The sequence below is a fragment of the Bos taurus genome, chromosome 20 (assembly GCF_002263795.3).
Source record: "Bos taurus isolate L1 Dominette 01449 registration number 42190680 breed Hereford chromosome 20, ARS-UCD2.0, whole genome shotgun sequence".
In the NCBI taxonomy this organism is placed as follows: Eukaryota; Metazoa; Chordata; class Mammalia; order Artiodactyla; family Bovidae; genus Bos; species Bos taurus.
The window spans coordinates 4,895,817-4,916,371 of record NC_037347.1 but is presented as its reverse complement, the minus strand read 5'-3'; the positions used below and the strand labels follow the sequence as shown (position 1 = coordinate 4,916,371).

General features: G+C 49.9%; 1 protein-coding gene and 1 non-coding gene across 2 annotated transcripts; one reads left to right on the top strand and one right to left on the bottom strand.

The window, feature by feature from the left end:
* The first annotated feature begins 2,984 nt into the window (after positions 1–2,984).
* On the top strand, positions 2,985–6,063 carry NKX2-5 (NK2 homeobox 5). The gene is made up of 2 exons (NM_001046443.2): positions 2,985–3,437; positions 4,950–6,063. The coding sequence occupies exons 1-2, from the start codon at positions 3,107–3,109 to the stop codon at positions 5,588–5,590; spliced, it is 972 nt and encodes a 323-aa protein (NP_001039908.1). The 5' UTR covers positions 2,985–3,106; the 3' UTR covers positions 5,591–6,063.
* A 12,103-nt stretch (positions 6,064–18,166) lies between these two features.
* Positions 18,167–18,285, bottom strand: LOC112443038 (5S ribosomal RNA). Its single transcript, XR_003031321.1, has one exon. It is a non-coding gene; the product is annotated as a 5S ribosomal RNA (ribosomal RNA).
* Between the last annotated feature and the right edge of the window lie 2,270 nt (positions 18,286–20,555).

The following is a 20,555-nucleotide window of genomic DNA, read 5'->3' as shown; positions in this document are numbered from 1 at the left end:
TCTCTGCCCCCTTTTGTCTTTCTCTCTGTCTCTGCCTTTCTCTGGACTGAAGGCTGTTTGTTTGTCCTGCTAGTTTGGCCAAAGTGCGGCTTAGAGAGGCGGCCAGGTTGGGTCAGTCGCCCTTGGGAAAGAAGATGTATCCCTGGTGGGGAGAATCAAGTTTCCTCCCTCCCCCCTCCCCCCTCCCCCCTCTTCCCCCCTCCTCCCTCCTCTCCCCCAACCACTGCAGCTTCACTGAAAGAAAACAAAAATGTTTTTACTCAGAAACTGTGAGGACTGCAAAGAAAGGTTAGGAATTACTCTTCAATTACTCTTATGAATTATTCTTTGTCTGCAGACCAACATGGGTCACCTCAATTTTGATTTTGCACGTATTTATCCAGTTTTGTCCTGTTTTCCTCTCTGGCAGCACTAAGGCCTATTTTAGACCCAAGAGGAAATATTACCAGATTCACAGAGGGTGTAAGGGGTTGAAAGTTATCGATTTTGTTCAAATATGGAAGGTTTTCTTTCCTCTCCTTTTCATGACACCTGACCCACAAAACTATTTGTCAGCCTTAGGGACCCCCTCCATGCCCCAAAATAGGTGATAAATCTTTACCGCCTTGATTTGCAGAGGACATGCTGAATTTCTCTCTTCCTTCAGAACTCTCTCTTAAAACACACACACATACACACACACACAAACTAAAAACAGAGATCCCGGATGCAGCCTCAATGTCCCCCATTAAACGGTAATATTTCAGGCGTCGGCTCACACTAATCTTTCAAACTGTCATCGCCAGCCGCCCGGCCAGCCCATTCACTTAACAGCGCTCCCAGGACCCTCGCTCCCAGCTCTTTTCAGCGAGACGTTTAATTGAATCGGATGTGCCTCGTTTGCCAGACGTCACCGCCTCGGCGATAGGCATCCTCTCCCACTCCCCAAAAACATTCTTGAAAGGAGAGGTGGGCCCCCAAGCTGGGTTAGTTGAGGGCAATTACTGTACTGTTGGCGGAAAGCCCGTATCGAGGTAGGGCCGAAGAGAGGCCACTGATCTGTAGATTCGTCGAGGGAGAACAAGGGTTGGGAGGTGGGTGGATGAGGAGGGTTCCTGGGGCTTGAGAATTCTCCATATTTGAAAAAAGTCATCTCTACGAAAGACCAAGCTAACAGTCTCAGAACCGACCGCGGTCCCCGGCTGAAAGACTTGAAGCGGGACTCCCCCGCTGGCACTGACGGCTGGCGCCTGCAAGCCGAGTCGGAGGGCTCCTGAGACTCCGCGATCGCTGTGCGAGGCTCCGCTCCCCTTTGCCCTAGCCCGGGGGCCACAGGTCCCGGGAGTGCGGATCTGATGAGGGGCTGGCTGAGCCCCAGTGTTGGGCCTACGCTTGACTCCTCTCGCGCCCTTCCCAGTGGCGCTGTGCAATGGTTCACCGTCGGGCTTGAGGGGCGCCTTGAGCGCGCAATGCGGAGCCTAAGGCCCTGAGCCCTGTCCTTAGGTTGCCTTTCGCCCTGTGCGCCTTTCTTCTGGGCCAAACGCTTCTTCCCCAGTTCCCAACTAGTCCTGCGCCAGGAGCCGAGCCCTACAAGCCTCCGTTCTCAGAGTCTGCGCGCTCCCCCAGACTTCCCACAGAAGCCTGAGTCGTGGGAAATCGGCGCTTTCCCCCTGACAAGCCTGGCCATCGCTAAGATAGGATAAGGCGGAGACCTTAACCTGGGGCCATTCTGTCTGCCCGGACCCTTCCTGAAATTGTACACAAAACAGAATGCCTTGCTACAGTTTTCTGGGGGTGAGCGGAAGGCCCTACAAGTTTTAATCAGATCTTCCAAGGGACCCAGAGGGATGAGGCGGACTAGCACAGAGCTAGCCCAAGATCTGAGCGGGTAGATTGTTCTGAAACACTCAAAGACTAGTCTGACCGAAGATCCCTACTTTACTGACCCTGGGCTAAAAAGTAACACCCGCCTCAGGCCCTCTCCGCATTTGCCTGGCCCCCTGCCGCCGCCGCCGCCGCCGCCGCCGCCGCCGCAGGGGCACCCTACTCGCAGCCGGCCCAGAGAAATCGTGGGCGGCTGGGTTCAGAGGAGCCCCGCCTGCCTGAGACCTAAACCTGAGCTGGGGACAGAGGCCATGCAGACAAAGGCCTAGGCAGGGAGGGCAGGTGGGGAGAGGGAGGCCAGAATGACTGGCGGGCCCTGAGCTAGGACTCCCTAGCAGACGGCTCTACTCCGAGTCGCCGAGTTGGCCTGCTGGGATGCTGGCCTCGCTTCGTTATTAAGAGGAGGGCCGTCTCTCTGGGGGGAGACTGGCGCCCCCTGCAGTTGTGTTTGTGTAACTTGCACTGTCAGCGGTGCTCCCCCATCCCGCAACCACCCACCTCGCTCTCCAGCTTGACTCATTCCAGGAGTTCCCAGGGCCTGGCCTCTTGGAGAAAGGCCACCACTCGGCCTGTGAGCCAGCTACACAGAATCCCAAGTTCTCCAGAACGCCTCCCTCCGGCCGTCACCCCAGAGCAAACTCTTTCCCCAATGCGTCTCTTCCTATTCAGACTCTTCTACCATACCATCAGTAATAAATAAACGCCTGGAAATAACTCCATCCCCGAAGCCCCACCCACCCAGTCCTTCACTTTCCTATTCTGTTTCAGGTGCTGAGCAACATTTCCTCAAATCCCAGATCCACCCAACCCGGCCTAAAGGTCGGATTCGGAGAATAATCGCGTTCTTTCCTATGCTTGCATCCTGGTAGGATTTTCAGGCTAACGCTAAAGGCTGCAGGAGCGAAAGGAGTCTTCCAAATGTGTCGCGGCCCCTTTAAAAAGCTCAGAGGGATTTTTTTTTTTTTTTTTTTTTGAGCCGTATGACTATATTAGGTGACACGAAAGTGCTCATCGCTCTTGTCAACGAGGCCCCCGGCCCAATGGCAGGCTGAGTCCCCCTCCTCCGGCCTGGTCCCGCCTCTCCTGCCCCTTGCGCCCCGCACTACCTGCCGCCTGGCCACATCCCGAGTTGGAAGGCGGGTGCGCGGGCGCGCGGCGGGCACCATGCAGGAAGGCTGCCAGGGGCCGTGGGCAGCGCCGCTCTCTGCCGCCCACCTGGCGCTGTGATTCGCGCGCTGCCACCATGTTCCCCAGCCCCGCGCTCACGCCCACACCGTTCTCGGTCAAAGACATCCTGAACCTGGAGCAGCAGCAGCGCAGCCTGGCCGCCGGGGAGCTCTCGGCGCGCCTGGAGGCCACTCTGGCGCCCGCCTCCTGCATGCTGGCCGCCTTCAAGCCCGAGGCCTACGCGGGGCCGGAGGCCGCGGCGCCCGGCTTCCCTGAGCTGCGCGCAGAGCTGGGCCCCGCGCCCTCGCCCGCCAAGTGCGCGCCTGCCTTCTCAGCCGCCCCCGCCTTCTATCCGCGTGCCTATGGCGACCCCGACCCTGCCAAGGACCATCGAGCCGATAAGAAAGGTGAGGAGAAAACCCAAGCTCCTTCACTTCTCTGGGATAGCTTTCGTCCCCAAACCTCGCGGCCCAGAAACTCTGGCGTGAGTACAGAAGAGGCGAGTGCCTGGGCGGATGGTGGAGCAAAGGGGTCTCCGAATGTGAGAAGTGAGGTTGTTGCCAGGGCCCCTGGGCGTCCAGTCGGAGGTTTAGAGGAAATGCTGGATCGTGGTTATCAGAAACAGGAGAGGAAAGAAAGGGAAAATATTTATATATTTTTTCCGGCCTAACAAAGCCCCAGGCGCCGCAGCCCTGCTCCTGGATCTGTTATGAAGTTGAAGTTGAGCGATCTGTTTGTGGTGGACACAGCAAGAAAGATTCTATTTTTTTAAAGGTCTTCTTGAGGATCTGACCAAAACCGCTGCAATTAAATTGCTGCACACCAGAAGTACTTTTACGCACAATTGGAGGAGGTCCAAGACCTTCTCTAGCCCACCCGTTTACCCGGGGTTTCTGGGGTCTTTCCTCCTTTGTGCCAGGAGAGTGGCGTCATTGAAAACAAGGATCTTGAATTTTAAAAAATGGGATACCTCGGACTCAAGAATGATTTTAGCAGCTTTCTTTTTCCATAACAATTTCCTCACGCGGCCAGAGCCTAGGGGGTCTTTCCGGGAAATAGAAAGTGTCTCGAGACGAAAGGCTTGTAGCAATGGAAGAGATGACTGAGGGAGGTGGTCGTATCCCCGCGCACATCCCGAGGTCGGGGGGAAGGCTGGCCGGGCAGTAGAGAATGCGCGGCGGGAAAACCGTAGCCCAACGCGGGGTTGGCAAGAACCCGGGGAGGCCGGGGGCGCGGGTGTAGGGCCGCTGTGAGCCCAGGAAGGGTCTTGTGAGCCTAGAAAGATTTGTCTAGTAGCAGAGGGAAAGTCCCGGAACAGCTGCCGGCGGGCACTGCGGCTTCAATTGGTCCATTCGGATTCGAATCCAATTCGATTTCAAGGCAGGTTCCAAGGCCGCCTGCCCACCCACTGCTTTTTGGGCGCTGCACAGTTCTCACAGCATTTGAACGGGAGCCTTCGATAGATCACCGAACCAACTGCCTATTGACGTTCTATTTCTTCGGTTGCCGTAATTTTGAGACAGTGTGACCAATCCTAGGGTGAGGCCTAGGTCTCCTTCCTTTAACTTCGCAAACCAAAGTCTTCCTAATCTCATTCACTCCAGCGCATCACTGAGCTTTATTTTCTTTGCCGCCTATCTTAAGTCACTGTCCATCTGTCTCACCAGAATGTGACCTACCCGAGAACAGAGACCTCTCTTGTTCTCCAGTGCCAACAGCCGTGCCCGGCACATAGTAGGCAATCAACAAAAGCTGGCTGTCGAGCGGAAGCCCAGTGTACCGTACAGTCTGCCGCAGCCAAGCTAGGGGCTTCAGGCTGGACAGGGGTGGCACCCACTGGAGCCCATCAGCCGGCGAGAGCTCCGGGGGGTTGGGTGGCCGTGACACAGCGTCTCTCTGCTTTTCTGTTCCCCACTCAGAGCTGTGCGCACTGCAGAAGGCGGTGGAACTGGAGAAGCCAGAGTCGGACAGCGCCGAGCGACCCCGCGCACGACGGCGGAGGAAGCCGCGCGTGCTCTTCTCGCAGGCGCAGGTCTACGAGCTGGAGCGGCGCTTCAAGCAGCAGCGGTACCTGTCGGCTCCCGAGCGCGACCAGCTGGCCAGCGTGCTGAAGCTCACGTCCACGCAGGTCAAGATCTGGTTCCAGAACCGGCGCTACAAGTGCAAGCGACAACGACAAGACCAGACTCTGGAGCTGGTGGGGCTGCCCCCGCCGCCGCCGCCGCCGGCCCGCAGGATCGCGGTGCCAGTGCTGGTGCGCGATGGCAAGCCTTGCCTGGGGGACTCGGCGCCCTACGCGCCAGCCTACGGCGTGGGCCTCAACGCCTACGGCTACAACGCCTACCCTGCCTACCCCGGGTACGGGGGCGCGGCTTGCAGCCCCGGCTACAGCTGTACCGCTGCTTACCCGGCCGGGCCGCCACCGACGCAGACGGCCACGGCCGCCGCCAACAACAACTTCGTGAACTTCGGCGTCGGGGACTTGAACGCGGTACAGAGCCCCGGGATTCCGCAGGGCAACTCGGGAGTGTCCACGCTGCACGGCATCCGAGCCTGGTAGAGAAGGGACCGGTCTGGGAGGCCTCCGACCGATCCCACCTCTCAAGAGAGACACTGACTAAAGAGGGGAGAGGGAGGGCTCCGGACACGATCCTGCGATCCCTCGGATGTCACATGCACTCCCACGGAGGCTTCGGAGCTTTTCCCGCCCCGTGCGCCTTTGTTCCCCGAGAGGGAGAGTTTGTGGCCAGGTTTACGCAGCTTGTGGTGAGTGAAAAGGCAGCCTGGTGCCTAGCTGTGGCCCCAGGAGTGCCCTCCGAGCGCCCAGGAGCATCCCTAACCGGCCGAACACCAGCCCATTGGGACTGGGAGCCCGGGCGCAGCAGCCTCGTAACGGCCGCCTTTCCCCAAGCCTGGGCCGGGCGCCCGGGCCCTTGCTGCCTTGCGGCTGCCCCCCGCCCCCACCCGTATTTATGTTTTTACCTGTTTCTGTAAGAAATGAGAATCTCCTTTCCATTAAAGAGAGTGCGCTGATCCGGCCGTGTGCTTCTTTCAGCTTGCCCATTTTTCAGAAACTGAATTTGGAGGGCAGAGAGCCGACCTTGAGTTGTAGGAATAGGTATTCACTGAGCACATTGATGTTGATATAAATAAAGGCTCTCCTGTGCTGGGTCCCATGTTAGGTACTTTCTGGGGTTGTTCATGTCATCCTCAGTAACTCGGGAGAGGGAAGTTCTGTTTTAAAGATTAGCAGACAGGACTGGAGAGATTTAGTGACTTGTCTGGGAACAAATAGCCAGTGCTGGGAGAACTGAGGTTTGATTCTGGGTCTCACTGCAAAGACTGAGGACACAGCCCAGAGGTTCCAACCTCACTTCCTTAAACTCTACTGTTCCTGGCACTGTTTCAGGTAGGGGGCATTAAATGGAGAGTAAAAGTACCTGAGTCCCGCGAAATTGCAGGGCACGCGAACTCATCCTTCTTAGAATAACGCTGCCTGCGGCCCATTTTATAGATGGAAAAACCCAGAACCAAAGCCCTTGTGAAGGTTCTCAGAATGCCCCAGCCCAGCGATACTCAGATACGCCAAATGCAAGTGCAGCATGGGTCCTGTGGCCTGGCCTCTCCGCTGCTCTGCTGGGGAGAGAGCGGAGCCTGGACCACGAAGAGGTAACTGAAGGACCGCAACTGCCTCCTTCTGCGGCCAGGCCCCATAAGTTCACGTGGTCAGGGAACCCTTCTCCCCCATTTGACAGTTTTTTCAGCATTTAACGAATTTTGTCCTAACCCTGACCATCGACCGCTACTGTACAGATTTTACAGATGAGAAAATTGAGGCTCAGTGAAATCAAGCTAAAAACCTGCTCACTATGGGAGTTTCTGGCTGTATGCCCATTTTTCCCCCATCAGTAAAATAAGAATAACAAAAATACTTGCTCTGAGTCCTGAACCACCAGTCCGAAGGGGCTGACTGCAGCTCCTTTACCTCCAGTTCCACTCAATTCTCTAAAAGGGAGGAAAGTGGGAGAGCGTCAGAGGTTTTGCGTTCCTATGGAATATGGGTTTTTTTCTGGATTTTGCCTGGAAAGTACCAGCCCGGTTGTCTGGCCCCAGAGTTCTTGGTGGAAGACAAAACATTACTCCTGGCATATCTTAACCTCCTATGCTGGGAAGAGCCCCCAAGCCAGGCCTGGGGCCATCCTGCTGTCAAGCTGAGGACCAAGCAGCTCTGCCAATGCCGGTGGTGCCGTCTGTCCCTCAGGCTCACCCCACCACCTTTGAGGGGAGGGGAAGATGCCAGGAGACTCTAAGTGCTAAGAGCCAAGCTGGATGCCGCTTGTGATACAGGGATGCGGGGTGTACGGGCTGAGCTCTGTAAGGAGAGGGGGACATGCTGCCTCAGAGCTGGGCTCTAGGCCCTCAGACTTGAATCTCTCTGCTGTGAGGCACATGCCGAGGGCTGCGGGAGGGGGATGTGTTCAGCCTAGTGCTTGCGTTCTGCCTCCTGTGCCTACAACCCTACTTCATGCCTTCAGCACTCTCTGAGATGCACGTGGCAGTCCCATCTCCTGGAAGGGCACCAGACCAGTTCTTAATTCAGATAACCCTTTCCTACCGGGCTAGCCACAGCAGGTGGCCTAACTCACACAACCAGGGAGATCCTTCTACCTGGAGCTCACCCACATTCTTGCCCTTCGTCAGTGTCCACTACCTCCTGGGGGTCCTGCACACCTCTGGGCCTTTTTCACCTTACACTCATCTACAGTAACACCGTGTGTGTGTGGTCAGTCGCTCAGTCGTTTCCGACTCTTTGTGACCCCACGGACTGGGGCCCGCCAGGCTCCTCTGTCCCTGGAATTCTCCAAGCAAGAATACTGGAGCAGGGTGCCATTCGTTACTCCAGGGGACACCACCCAGGGATCGAACCCATGTCTCCTGCATCTCCTATATTGGCAGGTGGATTCTTTTTGACTGCACCACCTGGGAAACAGTAACATTAGAGAGAAAAAAATCTTTCTCATATTATCCTGCAAGGTTTTTCTATGGTGCCTCCCTCTCCTTTGTCATCCTTCGGGGACCAGCAGAGTGACTCCAGGGTCTCTCACAAAGGGATAAGAATGGCTGGCTGACTCTGGCTGCACAGGCTAAATGCTTGGGGGAGTTTGCTGATCTAATCCATCTTAATTTGCAAACCGGGAAGCTGAGGACCAGAGGTTAAGGCAATGGTCAAGGTCATACATTCCCTAAGCACAGAGCTGGGAAACCCACCAGGCAGCTACCGAAAGGCAGGGTGGGACAGCGTTTAAGAACGGAGAGTCAGTCTCCTGAAGATGCAGGGGACCCTGCTCTCCACCCTGGGCCAGGCCACGCTCTCACTAGTGGGTGGGGATCTCAGGCTTGGTATCCAGGCTCATTATGGAACAAACTGTAGTTCTCGGAGCCCTGGGAAGCAGCACACAGCTCTTTCTGGCTAAGGGTGTGGGGTCCAGGAGCCAGAGGGCTGAGGGTCAAGGGGTCGTTACTATCTTAAACTAACGACGCCTGCCTTCCCGTAGCGATCCCTTCCCAAGGCAAATCGGCAGATTTGTTTTCCAAGTATATCCTATAAACGACGCATGCTGAGTGAGAAATTTCAGCCAGGACAGAAAAGTGAGAAACCCCGGGCGCCTCCAAAGTGGCAAAGCGCGCGGAGATAAGGATGGTGTGGCGGGCTCCCTATGTCCAGGGCTCTGAGGGTGCACGTAGAGAAGTCGTTATATCTAATATTTAAAAAAAGAAATTAAACAAGTACCAGCCTCACCGACCCAATGGACATGAGTTTGAGCAAGCTCAGGGAGATGGTGAAGGACAGAGAAGCCTGGCGTGCTGCAGTCCACCGGTCGCAAAGAGTCGGACAGGACTGAGCGACTGAACAACAGCAACCCCCTGTGGTTAAAAATTGAGAGATAAGCAGTGACATTTAAAAGAAAAAAGCTGGCTCCACAGGCTAGGATGCGGTTCCCTCAGCCCAGCGCCGCCCTGCACAAGCCGGCAGAGGAGAGCCCCGATTGGGGGTCCCCAGAACGAGAGACCGGGCCCACAAGCCTCTCCCCTTTCCACCGCACTGGAGGCCCAGACCTCCTCTCGCTTCCTCACATTGCTCCCAGCCAGCAGACATAGGTTTTGCCTAACCAGAATAGCCCCCATCTTATTTTGTAGGGCTTTCCCCTTAAATCAATGCCATGCAGCCCATTTCAATACTTGTATTTAAACAAATTTGCAGCAGACCTGCCAGCTTGACGCCTTAACATCAGCTGGAAAACCTGTGCAGCTACCGGGCAGGCTCCCGCGTCCTGGGTCCTGGCCGGGCAGGCCCTTGCCTCCTCTGGGAGGTTGTTCCCAGCTCAGGCTGCTGGCCCCTGGGGAGCCAACAGACCCACCTAGCCCCGGGTCTTGCTGACCTTGCTGCTAGACGGGGCTCCTGGAAAAAGGGACCGCAGCTTAGATTTCACTTGTTTATCATTTGTGGAGCTTACTGTGGTACAAGCATTGTCCTAACTCTTTAAAATAAACCCATCTAACAGTCTTTTACATTTCTGAGTTCTGCTGAGGAATCCATCTTAGGCCCAGAGAGGAGGAATAACTTGCCCAAGATCACACAGCCAGAGCTTGATTTCAAACCGAGGCAGTCTGACTCCAGAGCCCAAGAGCAAGGAAACATTTCATCCTCAGTTCAAAGAGTAGGCACAAAAATGTCTGTTGATTGACTGAAGGGTAGGTACGGCAGTAAAATTAGCTGACAACTCTGCAAACATTTCTGTGTGCCAGACTTATCAAGCACACAAGGTAAGCATGATTCTTCCTCACTTGGGGCGGGAGAGGAGACTGAGGCACGTGGAAGCGGCCCACCCAAGCTCTCACAGTGGGGAAGGCAGGGCAGCTGGGATGCGGGGAGGGGGCGGCTGCCCTGCACCACTCTGATGCTTCTCAGGAGAGCTTACTGCAGAGGGGCGTGGGCAGTGAGCAGTCCTGGCAGGCTGGTTCCCCGGAGCCACGTGCTCCCCACCCCGCTCCCACCCACAGCTGCCGAGGATAACAGCGGGGATTAGTGCCTAACATCTGTTCTTGCTTCCTTTGTGCCAGGCCCAAGGCTAAGTGCTGAACCTGCGAATCTCATTCTGTCATTTCCCAAGGAGGAAACTGAAACTCAGAGAAGTTAAGGACATTGACTACCTAATGCCACTCTGGCAGTGTGGCCTGGGGAATCCTGGGGAATCCAGATGGTTCCAATAGAGGCCTGGCTCTTTGAACCACTCTCAGGGGTTCCCAAAGTTGCCTAAAGACACAAACTGCTGGAGTCTGGGACAACCTCAACCCCCTCCCTGCCCCAGCTCCCTTGAGTTGGACTCCTTGGGGAAGGCGCCTGCAAAACCACATTTGTAACCAGGTGATTCTCATCATCTGGCAAGTTGGAGAACTGCATCTTTTCCCAGAGGCCTCTGATTCTGCAGGCTCCTCTCTTGATGGCCTGGGAGAAGCTGGAGTCAGATTTCCCCTCTCCAGGGCCTGCTTTTCCATCTCAGGGTCTCTGTGTGCTTGCTAGGATGCAGTGGCTGAGCACAAGCCTGGTAGCCTAGGGACCCTGGGAGCGGGGAGGAGGGCAAAGGGAGGGAAAGAGGAGGAGAAGGTGGGAGAGTTACTGGGGACACAAGTGGCAGAGCTCAGACGGAGAGGAGCCACCCTGTGACTTACACAGCCAGCTCCTGCCAGTGCTGCCTGCACGGACGGCAAGGGGAGTCGAGGGGGGGACGCTTCAGGGACAGTCCACCTGTTCTGCCCAAATCCTAAGCTCCAGCTGGAGCCCCAGAGGGGAGTAGGGTTGAACCAGACTCCATAGGCGTTTCAGTTCAGTTCAGTCGCTCAGTCGTGTCCGAGTCTGCAACCCCGTGAATCACAGCACGCCAGGCCTCCCTGTCCATCACCAACTCCCGGAGTTCACTCAAACTCATGTCCATCAAGTCAGTGATGCCATCCAGCCATTTCATCCTCTGTTGTCCCCTCTTCCTCCTGCCCCCAATCCCTCCCAGCATCAGAGTCTTTTCCAATGAGTCAACTCTTTGCATGAGGTGGCCAAAGTATTGGAGTTTCAGCTTCAGCATCAGTCCTTCCAATGAACACCCAGGGCTGATCTCCTTTAGAATGGACTGGTTGGATCTCCTTTCAGTCCAAGGGACTCTCAAGAGTCTTCTCCAACACTACAGTTCAAAAGCATCAATTCTTTGGCGCTCAGCTTTCTTCACAGTCCAACTCTCGAATCCGTACATGACGGCTGGAAAAACCACAGCCTTGACCAGACGGACCTTTGTTGGCAAAGTAACGTCTCTGCTTTTCAATATGCTATCTAGGTTGGTCATAACTTTCCTTCCAAGGAGTAAGCGTCTTTTAATTTCATGGCTGCAATCACCATCTGCAGTGATTTTGGAGCCCAAAAACACAAAGTCTGACACTGTTTCTACTGTTTCCCCATCTATTTCCCATGAAATGATGGGACCAGATGCCATGATCTTCGTTTTCTGAATGTTGAGCTTTAAGCCAACGTTTTCACTTTCCTCCTTCACTTTCATCAAGGGGCTTTTTAGTTCCTCTTCACTTTCTGTCATAAGGGTGCTGTCATATGCATATCTGAGGTTATTGATATTTCTCCCGGCAATCTTGATTCCAGCTTGTGCTTCTTCCAGCCCAGTGTTTCTCATGATGTACTCTGCATAGAAGTTAAATAAGCAGGGTGACAATATACAGCCTTGACGTACTCCTTTTCCTATTTGGAACCAGTCTGTTGTTCCATGTCCAGTTCTAACTGTTGCTTCCTGACCTGCATATAGGTTTCTCAAGAGGCAGGTCAGGTGGTCTGGTATTCCCATCTCTTTCAGAATTTTCCACAGTTTATTGTGATCCACACAGTCAAAGGCTTTGGCATAGTCAATAAAGCAGAAATAGATGTTTTTCCAGAACTCTCTTGCTTTTTTGATGATCCAGCAGATGTTGGCAATTTGATCTCTGGTTCCTCTGCCTTTTCTAAAACAAGCTTGAACATCTGGAAGTTCATGGTTCATGTATTGCTGAAGCCTGGCTTGGAGAATTTTGAGCATTACTTTACTAGCGTGTGAGATGAGTGCAATTGTGCATAGGAGTTTACAGGGTGCCAAAGTTTCATCCGGCCCTCTGTCCACTGGAGGCTATAAAAGGTTTTGTCATTTGCCCTGTTGAAGAAGTTAAGGAGCAGCCTAGCTGAATTCTAACACCAAACCCTCTTCTTTCCAGCACACCACCAACGAACCCCACCCCACCCAAATTCCAGCCTACAGAAATCTCAGTTGCCGCACTGACTCACTTTAATTCTGCCTCTCACCCCAAAGTAGTTTCCTTTGCCTTCGGCTTCTTAGGGTAGGTTTACCACACAAGGCTGGCACATTCCTGCCTCTGGGACTTTGCACTGACTGTTCCTTTTACTTGGAATGACCTTCCCCAGATATCTGCCTGGCTGATGCTTCATCTGTTTCAAGTCTTTACTGAGATGTCGCCTTATGAAACACATCCAACTATCGTATTTAAAATTGCATCCTCTGTGGGAAAAATAGAACCTTTCTCTACACTGTTGTAGGAACGTAAATTGGTGCAGCCACTATGGAGAGCAGCATGGAGGTCCCTCAGGAAATTAAAAATTTAAATAAATTTAAATTTATTATTATAATTAAAAATAAATTTGCCATATGATCCTACAATCCCATTCCTGGGCATATATCCAGAAAAGCTGAAAAGTCAAAAACATGTGCACCCCAATGCTCATAGCAGCACTGTTTATAATAGCCAGCACTTGGAGACAACCTGGATACCTACCAGCAGATAAATGGACACACACACACAACCTAAGATTATCCAGCCAAAAAGAAGAATGAAACAATGCCGGTTGCAGTGATATGGATGGACCTAGGCATTATTATACTATTATTCACTTCTAATACTTATAAGTGAAGTAAGTCAAAGACAATGCCATGTGATATTACTTATATGTGGAATATTTTTAAATGATACTGATTTACAAAACAGAAATAGACTTACAGACACAAAAAAGAAATCTTTGGTCACCAAAGGGAATAGATGGGGAGTGGGGAGGGAGAGATAAGTTAGGAATTTGAAATTAAGATATACATAATACTGTATATAAAATACACAAACAAGGACCACTGTATAACACAGGAAACTATATTCACATCCTATAATGAACTGTAACGGAAAAGAATATGAACAGATATATGTGTGTGTGTGTATGTGTATATATAACTGAATCACTTTGCTGTATACCAGAAACTAACACAACATTGTGAACCAACTGTATTTCCATTTTTAAAATAGAACTAAAACAACTATAAATATATTTATTGACTATAAATAAATTTATTCTCCTAATTTTTCATTTCATTTTTAAGACAATGTTCCAAACTTATCTTTCTGGTTTTTTCCTAGAATTTTTTTTTTTTTTTTTTACATTTTTGGAGTCTGTTTATTTTAAATGCTTTTTTTTCTGGTATGTGTTTTCTTTAGAAAATGATGACCCCCTGATCTAACTGTCTTAGAACAGAACTTTCTGTTATACACTCACAAATATATAGTCTGGTATTTGAAGTTCCTTCTTTCTACCTCCTGATCCTACCCATCCATCAAGGTCCATGTCATATGGCCCTCCTTTCTGAGAGTGTCCACCGTTGTTAGAGAATTGACTTTGTAACTTAGCAGTCACCATAGTGTCTGACTCATCTCTACGCCCACAGTGCTCAACAAGGAACAGGCTACGGAGTAGGTGCTCTCATCTGATGAATGAATAGGTGAATGAATAAAGCCTGCGTGTGGGAAGCAGTACACCTACAGATCCATAATCTCCTGTACTTCTTCTCACACTCATGGCATTTGTAAGTCCCGTTGTAATGCTCTCTCTGCTGCTAAAGTGTGGGTTCCATGTAGGAAAGAAGTGTGTGCCCACCCTGCCCAGAGCCTGCTGGTAGCAGGCATGTGATAAATACGCAGTGCCTGAGGGACTTCCCTGCTGGTCCGATGGTTAAGAATCTGCCTTGCAATGCAGGGGACATGGATTCAGTCCCTGGTGGGGGAACCATGATCCCATATGCCAAGGAGCAACTAAGTCTGTGAGCTGCAGCTATTGAGTCTATGCCACAAGTAGAGTCTGCTATGAAAGGTCCCACATGCTACAAAGAACCAGCGCAGCCAAATGAAGATATAAATAGATATTTCTTTAAAAATATGCACTGCCTGAATGAAGGAACTGATTTGCTTACTCTGACTTGCAAGGTTAAAAGTTGCATTTCCGGAAAAATAATATTTTAAGAGTTTATTTGAGCAAAGATTAATTCAGATAAGGCAGCACCAAACTGGAAGTGGCTAGAAGCAAAGGAACCAGGGCAAAGACTTCTACTGAGGAATTGCAGAAGCAACACAGAGAAACCATCTGACTGGCTGTACTTTAAAGTCTACTCGGTTGGCTATTTGTGATTGGTTGTCCCTACTGTTGTGGGTTTTTGTTTTTTTTTTTAATTGGAGTGTAGTTTATGTATAATGTTAGTATAGTGTTAGTTTCTACTGTACCGCAAGGTGAATCAGTTATACATATATATATATCTCCACTCTTTTTTAGATTCTTTTCCTATATAGTCCATTACAGAGTATTGAGTAGAGTCCCCTGTGCTATACATGCATGCGGGCTGAGTTGCTTCAGTCGTGTCCAACTCAGTGTGACCCTCTGGACTGTAGCCTGCCAGGCTCCTCTGTCCATGGGATTCTCCAGGCAAAAATACTGGAGAGGGTTGCAGTTCCTTCTCTGATGCTATATGGTAGGTCCTTGTTAGTTATCTATATTGTATATAGTAGTGCTTATATGTCAGTCACAATCTACCAATTTATCCCTCTCCCCTTCCCTCCTGGTAACCATAATTTATTTTTTACATCTGTGACACTATTCCTGTTCTGTAAATAAGTTTATTTATAACATTTTTTTTTTTAGATTCCACATATAAGCAATATCATATTTGTCTTTTTCTGTCTGACTTAATTCATTTAGTATGATAATCTCTAGGCCAATCCATACTGCTGCAAATAGCATTATTTCTTTCTTTTGAGTAATATTCCGTCATATACATGCACCACATCTTCTTTGTCCGTTCATCTGTCGATGGGCATTTAGGGGTCTTCCTGAAACAGTGCCACAATGAACACTGGGGTGCATGTACGCTTTTGGATTATGGTTTTCTCCAGATAAGTGCCCAGGAGTGGATTATTGGATCATATAGGAGTTCTGTTTTTAGTTTTTTGAGGAACTTCCCTACCCTTCTCCATAGTGGTTGCATCAACCTACATTTCCACCAACACTGTAGGAGGGGTCCGTTGCTCCACACTCTCTCCAGAATTTGTTGTTCATGGACTTTTTGATGATGGCCATTCTGACTGGCGTGAGGTGATACCTCATTGTAGTTTTTTCTTTTCTTTTCTTTTTTTAATATTTATTTGTTTATTTGGCTGTACCGGGCCTTAGAACCATGTTGGAACATGCAGGGATCTTCAATCTTGCATTGCAGCACTTGGTATCTCTAGTTGCAGAATATGAAGTCTTAGTTGCTACATGTGATATCTTGTTCCATGACCAGGATTGTACCTGGGCCCTCTGCTTTGGGAGCTCGAAGTCTTAGCCACTGGACTGCCAGGGAAGTCTCTCATTGTAGTTTTAATTTGCATTTCTCTGATAATTAGTGAAGTTGAGCATCTTCAAGTGGTTTTTGGCTATCTATATGTCTTCTTTGGAGAAATATCTATTTAGATTTTCTGCCCATTTTGGAAAAAGAATTTTAAATATGCCTATTTGCAACTTACTCATCACCTTTTCAAACTTCCCTCCTCTGCTCCTCCTTGGCAGCCCTGAAATTGGTTCAATACATATTTAGTAAATATTGTGCAAGGCACAGGGGAGCCCACCAAAGAGTAAGATCCCTGCCATCATGAGTCTTTGGTTCTGATGGGGAGACAGACAGTAAACAGATAAATATTTAAGATTTATTTAAGACAATTATCTTGCTGAGAAGCAAATTTGGCTAGATGATATGACAGAGGCTGCTGGGAGCAGGTAGGTGGTGGGGGTAGGGGGAAAGTGAAAGTCCCTCAGTCGTGTCTGACTCTTTGCGACCCCATTGACCATACAGTCCATGGAATTCTCCAGGCCAGAATATTGGAGTGGGTAGCCTTTCCCTTCTCCAGGGGATCTTCCCAACCCAGGGATCAAACCCAGGTCTCCCACACTGCAGGCAGATCCCACATTGTGGCAGCTGAGCCACAAAGGAAGCCCGGGGGTAGGGAGAGAGGTATTTTCCTTCATTTTTATTGATCGATTGATGCCCTGGTCCTCACTGCTGCGTGGACTTTCTCCAGCTGCGGTGAGCAGGGCTGCTCTGTTGCGGTGCGTGGGCTTCTCACTGCAGTGGTTCTCCTGCAGAACACGGGCTCTAGGCGCTCCGCCTCAGTAGTTGCGCCGTGCGGGCCCAGCCGCTCTGTGGCATGTGGGATCTTGCCAGATCAGGGATCAAACTAGAACAAATAATTTCAAAATTTGTATGGAAACGCAAAAGATCTTGAATAGTCAAAGCAATCTTGAGAAAGAATGGAGCCGGAGGAATCAGTCTGCCTGACTTCAGACTTTACTATAAAACTACAGTCATCAAGACAGTATGGTACTGGCACAAAAATAGAAATATAGACCAATGGAACAAGATAGAAAGCCTGGAGATAAATCCACGTCCCTGTGGGCACCTTATGTTCAACAAAGAAGGCAGAAATATACAATGGAGAAAGAACAGTCTCTTCAATAAATAGTACCAGCAAAACTGGGCAGCTAGGTGTGAAAGAATGAAATTAGGACACTTCCTAACACCATACACAAAAATAAACTCAAAATGGATAAAAGACCTAAACAATAAGACTAAAAACTACAAAACTCTTAGAGGAAAACATAGGCAGAACACTCTTGACATAAACCACAGCAAGATCCTCTATGACCCACCCCCCTAGAGTAATGGAAATGAAAACAAAAATAAACAGGACCTGATTGAACTTAAAAGCTCTTGCACAACGAAGGAAACTATAAGCAAAGTGAAAAGACAACCCTCAGCATGGGAGAAAATAATAGCAAATGAAACAACTGACAAAGAACTAATCCCCCAAATATACAAGCAGCTCACAAAGCTCAATATCAGAAAAACAAACAACCCAATTAAAAAGCGAGCAGAAGACTTAAAGAGACATTCTCCAAAGAAGACATAGAGATGTCTCCTACATACAGATGTCTATGTCTTCTATCTACACATAAAAAGATACTCAGCATCGCTTGTTATTGGAGAAATGCAAATCAAAACTACATTGAGGTATCACCTCACACTGGTCAGAATAGCCATCATAAAAAAATCTACAAACAATAAATGCTGGAGAGCGTGTAGAGAAAAGGAAATCTTCTTGCACTGTGGGTGGGAATGCAAATTGATATAGCCCCTGTACAGAACAGTATGGAGATTCCTTAAAAACCTAGAAATAAAACTACCATGCATGTGTGCTCAGCCGCTTCAGTCATGTCGAACTCTGTTACTCTATGGACTGTAGCCCACCGGGCTTCTCTGTCCATGGGATTCTCCAGGCAACAATACTGGAGTGGGTTGCCATGCCTTCCTCCAGGGGGTCTTCCCCGCCCAGGGATTGAACCTGTGCCTCCTGTGTCTCCTGCATCTCCTGCATTGCAGGTGGATTATTTACTGCTGAGCCACCCAGGAAGCCCATAAAACTACCATGCTGCTGCTAAGTCGCTTCAGTCGTGTCCGACTCTGTGTGACCCCATAGACGGCAGCCCACCAGGCTCCCCCGTCCCTGGGATTCTCCAGGCAAGAATTCTGGAGTGGGTTGCCATTTCCTCCTCCAATGCATTAAAGTGAAGTCGCTCAGTTGTGTCCAACTCTGTGCGACCCCATGGACTGCAGCCCACCAGGCTTCTCCGTCCATGGGATTTTCCAGGCAAGAGTACTGGAGTGGGGTGCCATTGCCTTCTCTGTTTAAAAGCCTACAGCACCCGGTATTCCCAGGTGGTCTCCCATCCAAGTACTAACCAGGCCCAACCCTGCTTAGCTTCCGAGATCAGACGAGATCGGGCGCCTTCAGGCTGATATGGCCGGAGACAAACTACCATATAACCCAGCAATTCCACCACTGGGCATATACCCTGAGAAAACCATAACTGAAAAACATCCTTGAGTTTCATTGTAACCTTTATTTATAATAGCTAGGACATGGAAGCAACCTAGATGTCCATTGACAGATGAATGGATAAAGAAGTTGTGGTACATATTCACGATGGAATATTACTCAGCTATAAAAAGGAATGCATTTGAGTCAGTTCTAATGAGGTAGATGAACTTAGAAAGTCAAATATTATAAATTAATACATATATATGAAATCTAGAAAAAGAATACTGATGATCCTACTTGCAGGGCAGCAACAGAGAAGCAGATATAAAGAACAGACTTTTGGACACAGTGGGAGGAGAGGGTGGGATGATTTGAGAGAATAGCATTGAATCATATATACTACCATATGTAAAATAGATAGCCAGTGGGAATTTGTTGTATGAGGTGGGATAGGGGTTCAAGAGGAAAGGGACATATATATATATATATATATATGTATGTATACTTATGGCTGATTCATGTTGATGAATGGCAGAAACCATCACAATATTGTAAAGTAATTATCCTCCAGTTAAAAATAAAATTACATTTGAAAAAAAACCACCCAGTGCCCTGCGTTGGCAGGAAGATTCTTAACTACTGGATCAGCAGGGAAGAGTCTAGGGGAGGCATTTTAGACTTTGTGGTCTGGCAAAGTCACACACTGAAGGTGACCTTGAAGTCCTGAAAGTTTAGCTGCAGCAACCGTGGGAAGATCTGGGGAAGAGAGTTCAAGGCGGAGGCAGCAGCTTGTGCAAAGGCCCTGGGGTAGGAATGACCTTGACATGCTCCAGAAACAGCAGGCGTGGTCAGAGGTTAGGTGGTTAGGTGGGGGGTGGAGGAATATGATGTGGGCTTGAAGAGGTCAGTCTCATAGGCATAAGGCAGATTGACTTGGTGGTTACAAGTCTCCATTCCCCTGTGCAGTATTTCTACCCAGACTCAAATTTCTCTGACTCTTGACTTTGGACTTTGATAAACAGATGTTAGCAGATATGACACAAGCTGAGGCTTGACATGTGCTTTCCAGGAGGGGCTTACTCCTCTATGTTTCTGCCATTGCCATGGGAAGAAACAGCTCTGCCAGCCCACGGGACTAAGGAGGAAGAGAGACTCTTGGACCTGACCTATGGACCAAGCCTCTGCCAAACTCCATCCAACCTCCTTAACCAAACTCCAGCCAACCCAAAGATGTGTGAACAAGAAAAGCTAATGTTTTCAAGCCATTGGATTGGTGAGGAGGTTTGTTTCATAGCATTATTGTGGATACAGTTAACTAGTAGATGGTCATTGCAGGAAGGAGGATATGTAGTTAAAGGGTAATGAGGAGCAAGCTGGGAATCCTTTCTTTCATGGCCCTTAGATGGTGGCAGGCGGGTGGTCATGGGGGTGGGGCAGTTGAGTTATACTCTATTTGTCCTTTCGTGGGGCACAGAACATGACTTCATTTTTTCCCATCACATTAAATTTAGCGTGGCCTTGTGACTTGTGAGCAGAAACAGTATCAACATGCCACTTCCGGATGAAAGCTTTAGGAGCCAGAGCGCTGTTCTATCTGTCATTCTTCCTCTGTCAGGACAATCAGTAAATCTCACTTCATCTCACAGATTTTGGCTCCACTTCCCCTGCTCCCAGCTCGGTCCAGGCTACCATATCTCTGGCCTGGTTGACCACAGTGGCCTCTAGCTGATCCCGACTTTTTCACACTGCTTCCCTGTGTTAAAGGGAATAATGACCCCCACTGACGCCCATGCCCTCATCCCCAGAACCTGTGAATGTGCCAAAACAAAAACAAACACAAAAAAACAAACCAACAACAGGAAGCAAACGCCCATGCGGATGATTCATAAAGGTTTTGAGATGGCGAGATTGTCCTAAATTCTCTGGGTGGGCCCCATGTCACCACGAGGGTCCTTACAAGAGGCCAGACAGTGAGAGTCAGAGGGAATGTGAGGACAGCAGGCGAGGTTGCCGCGATGCAGCCAGGGGCCAACAAATGCAAGCAACCTCATGAAAGTAGAAAAGCTAAGGAACAGACTCTCCCTGGAGTCCCTGGAGGAAGGCATCTGTGCCAACATCTCAATTCTAGGACTTCCGACTTCGTTGCTGTAAGATGATAAATCTCTACTATTTTAAGCTGCTGTTCACGGTAACAGAAGATGAATCTACTTCCCTACAGTCTGTTCTCCACTCAGTAGTCAGAGTGACCTATCAGAAACTGT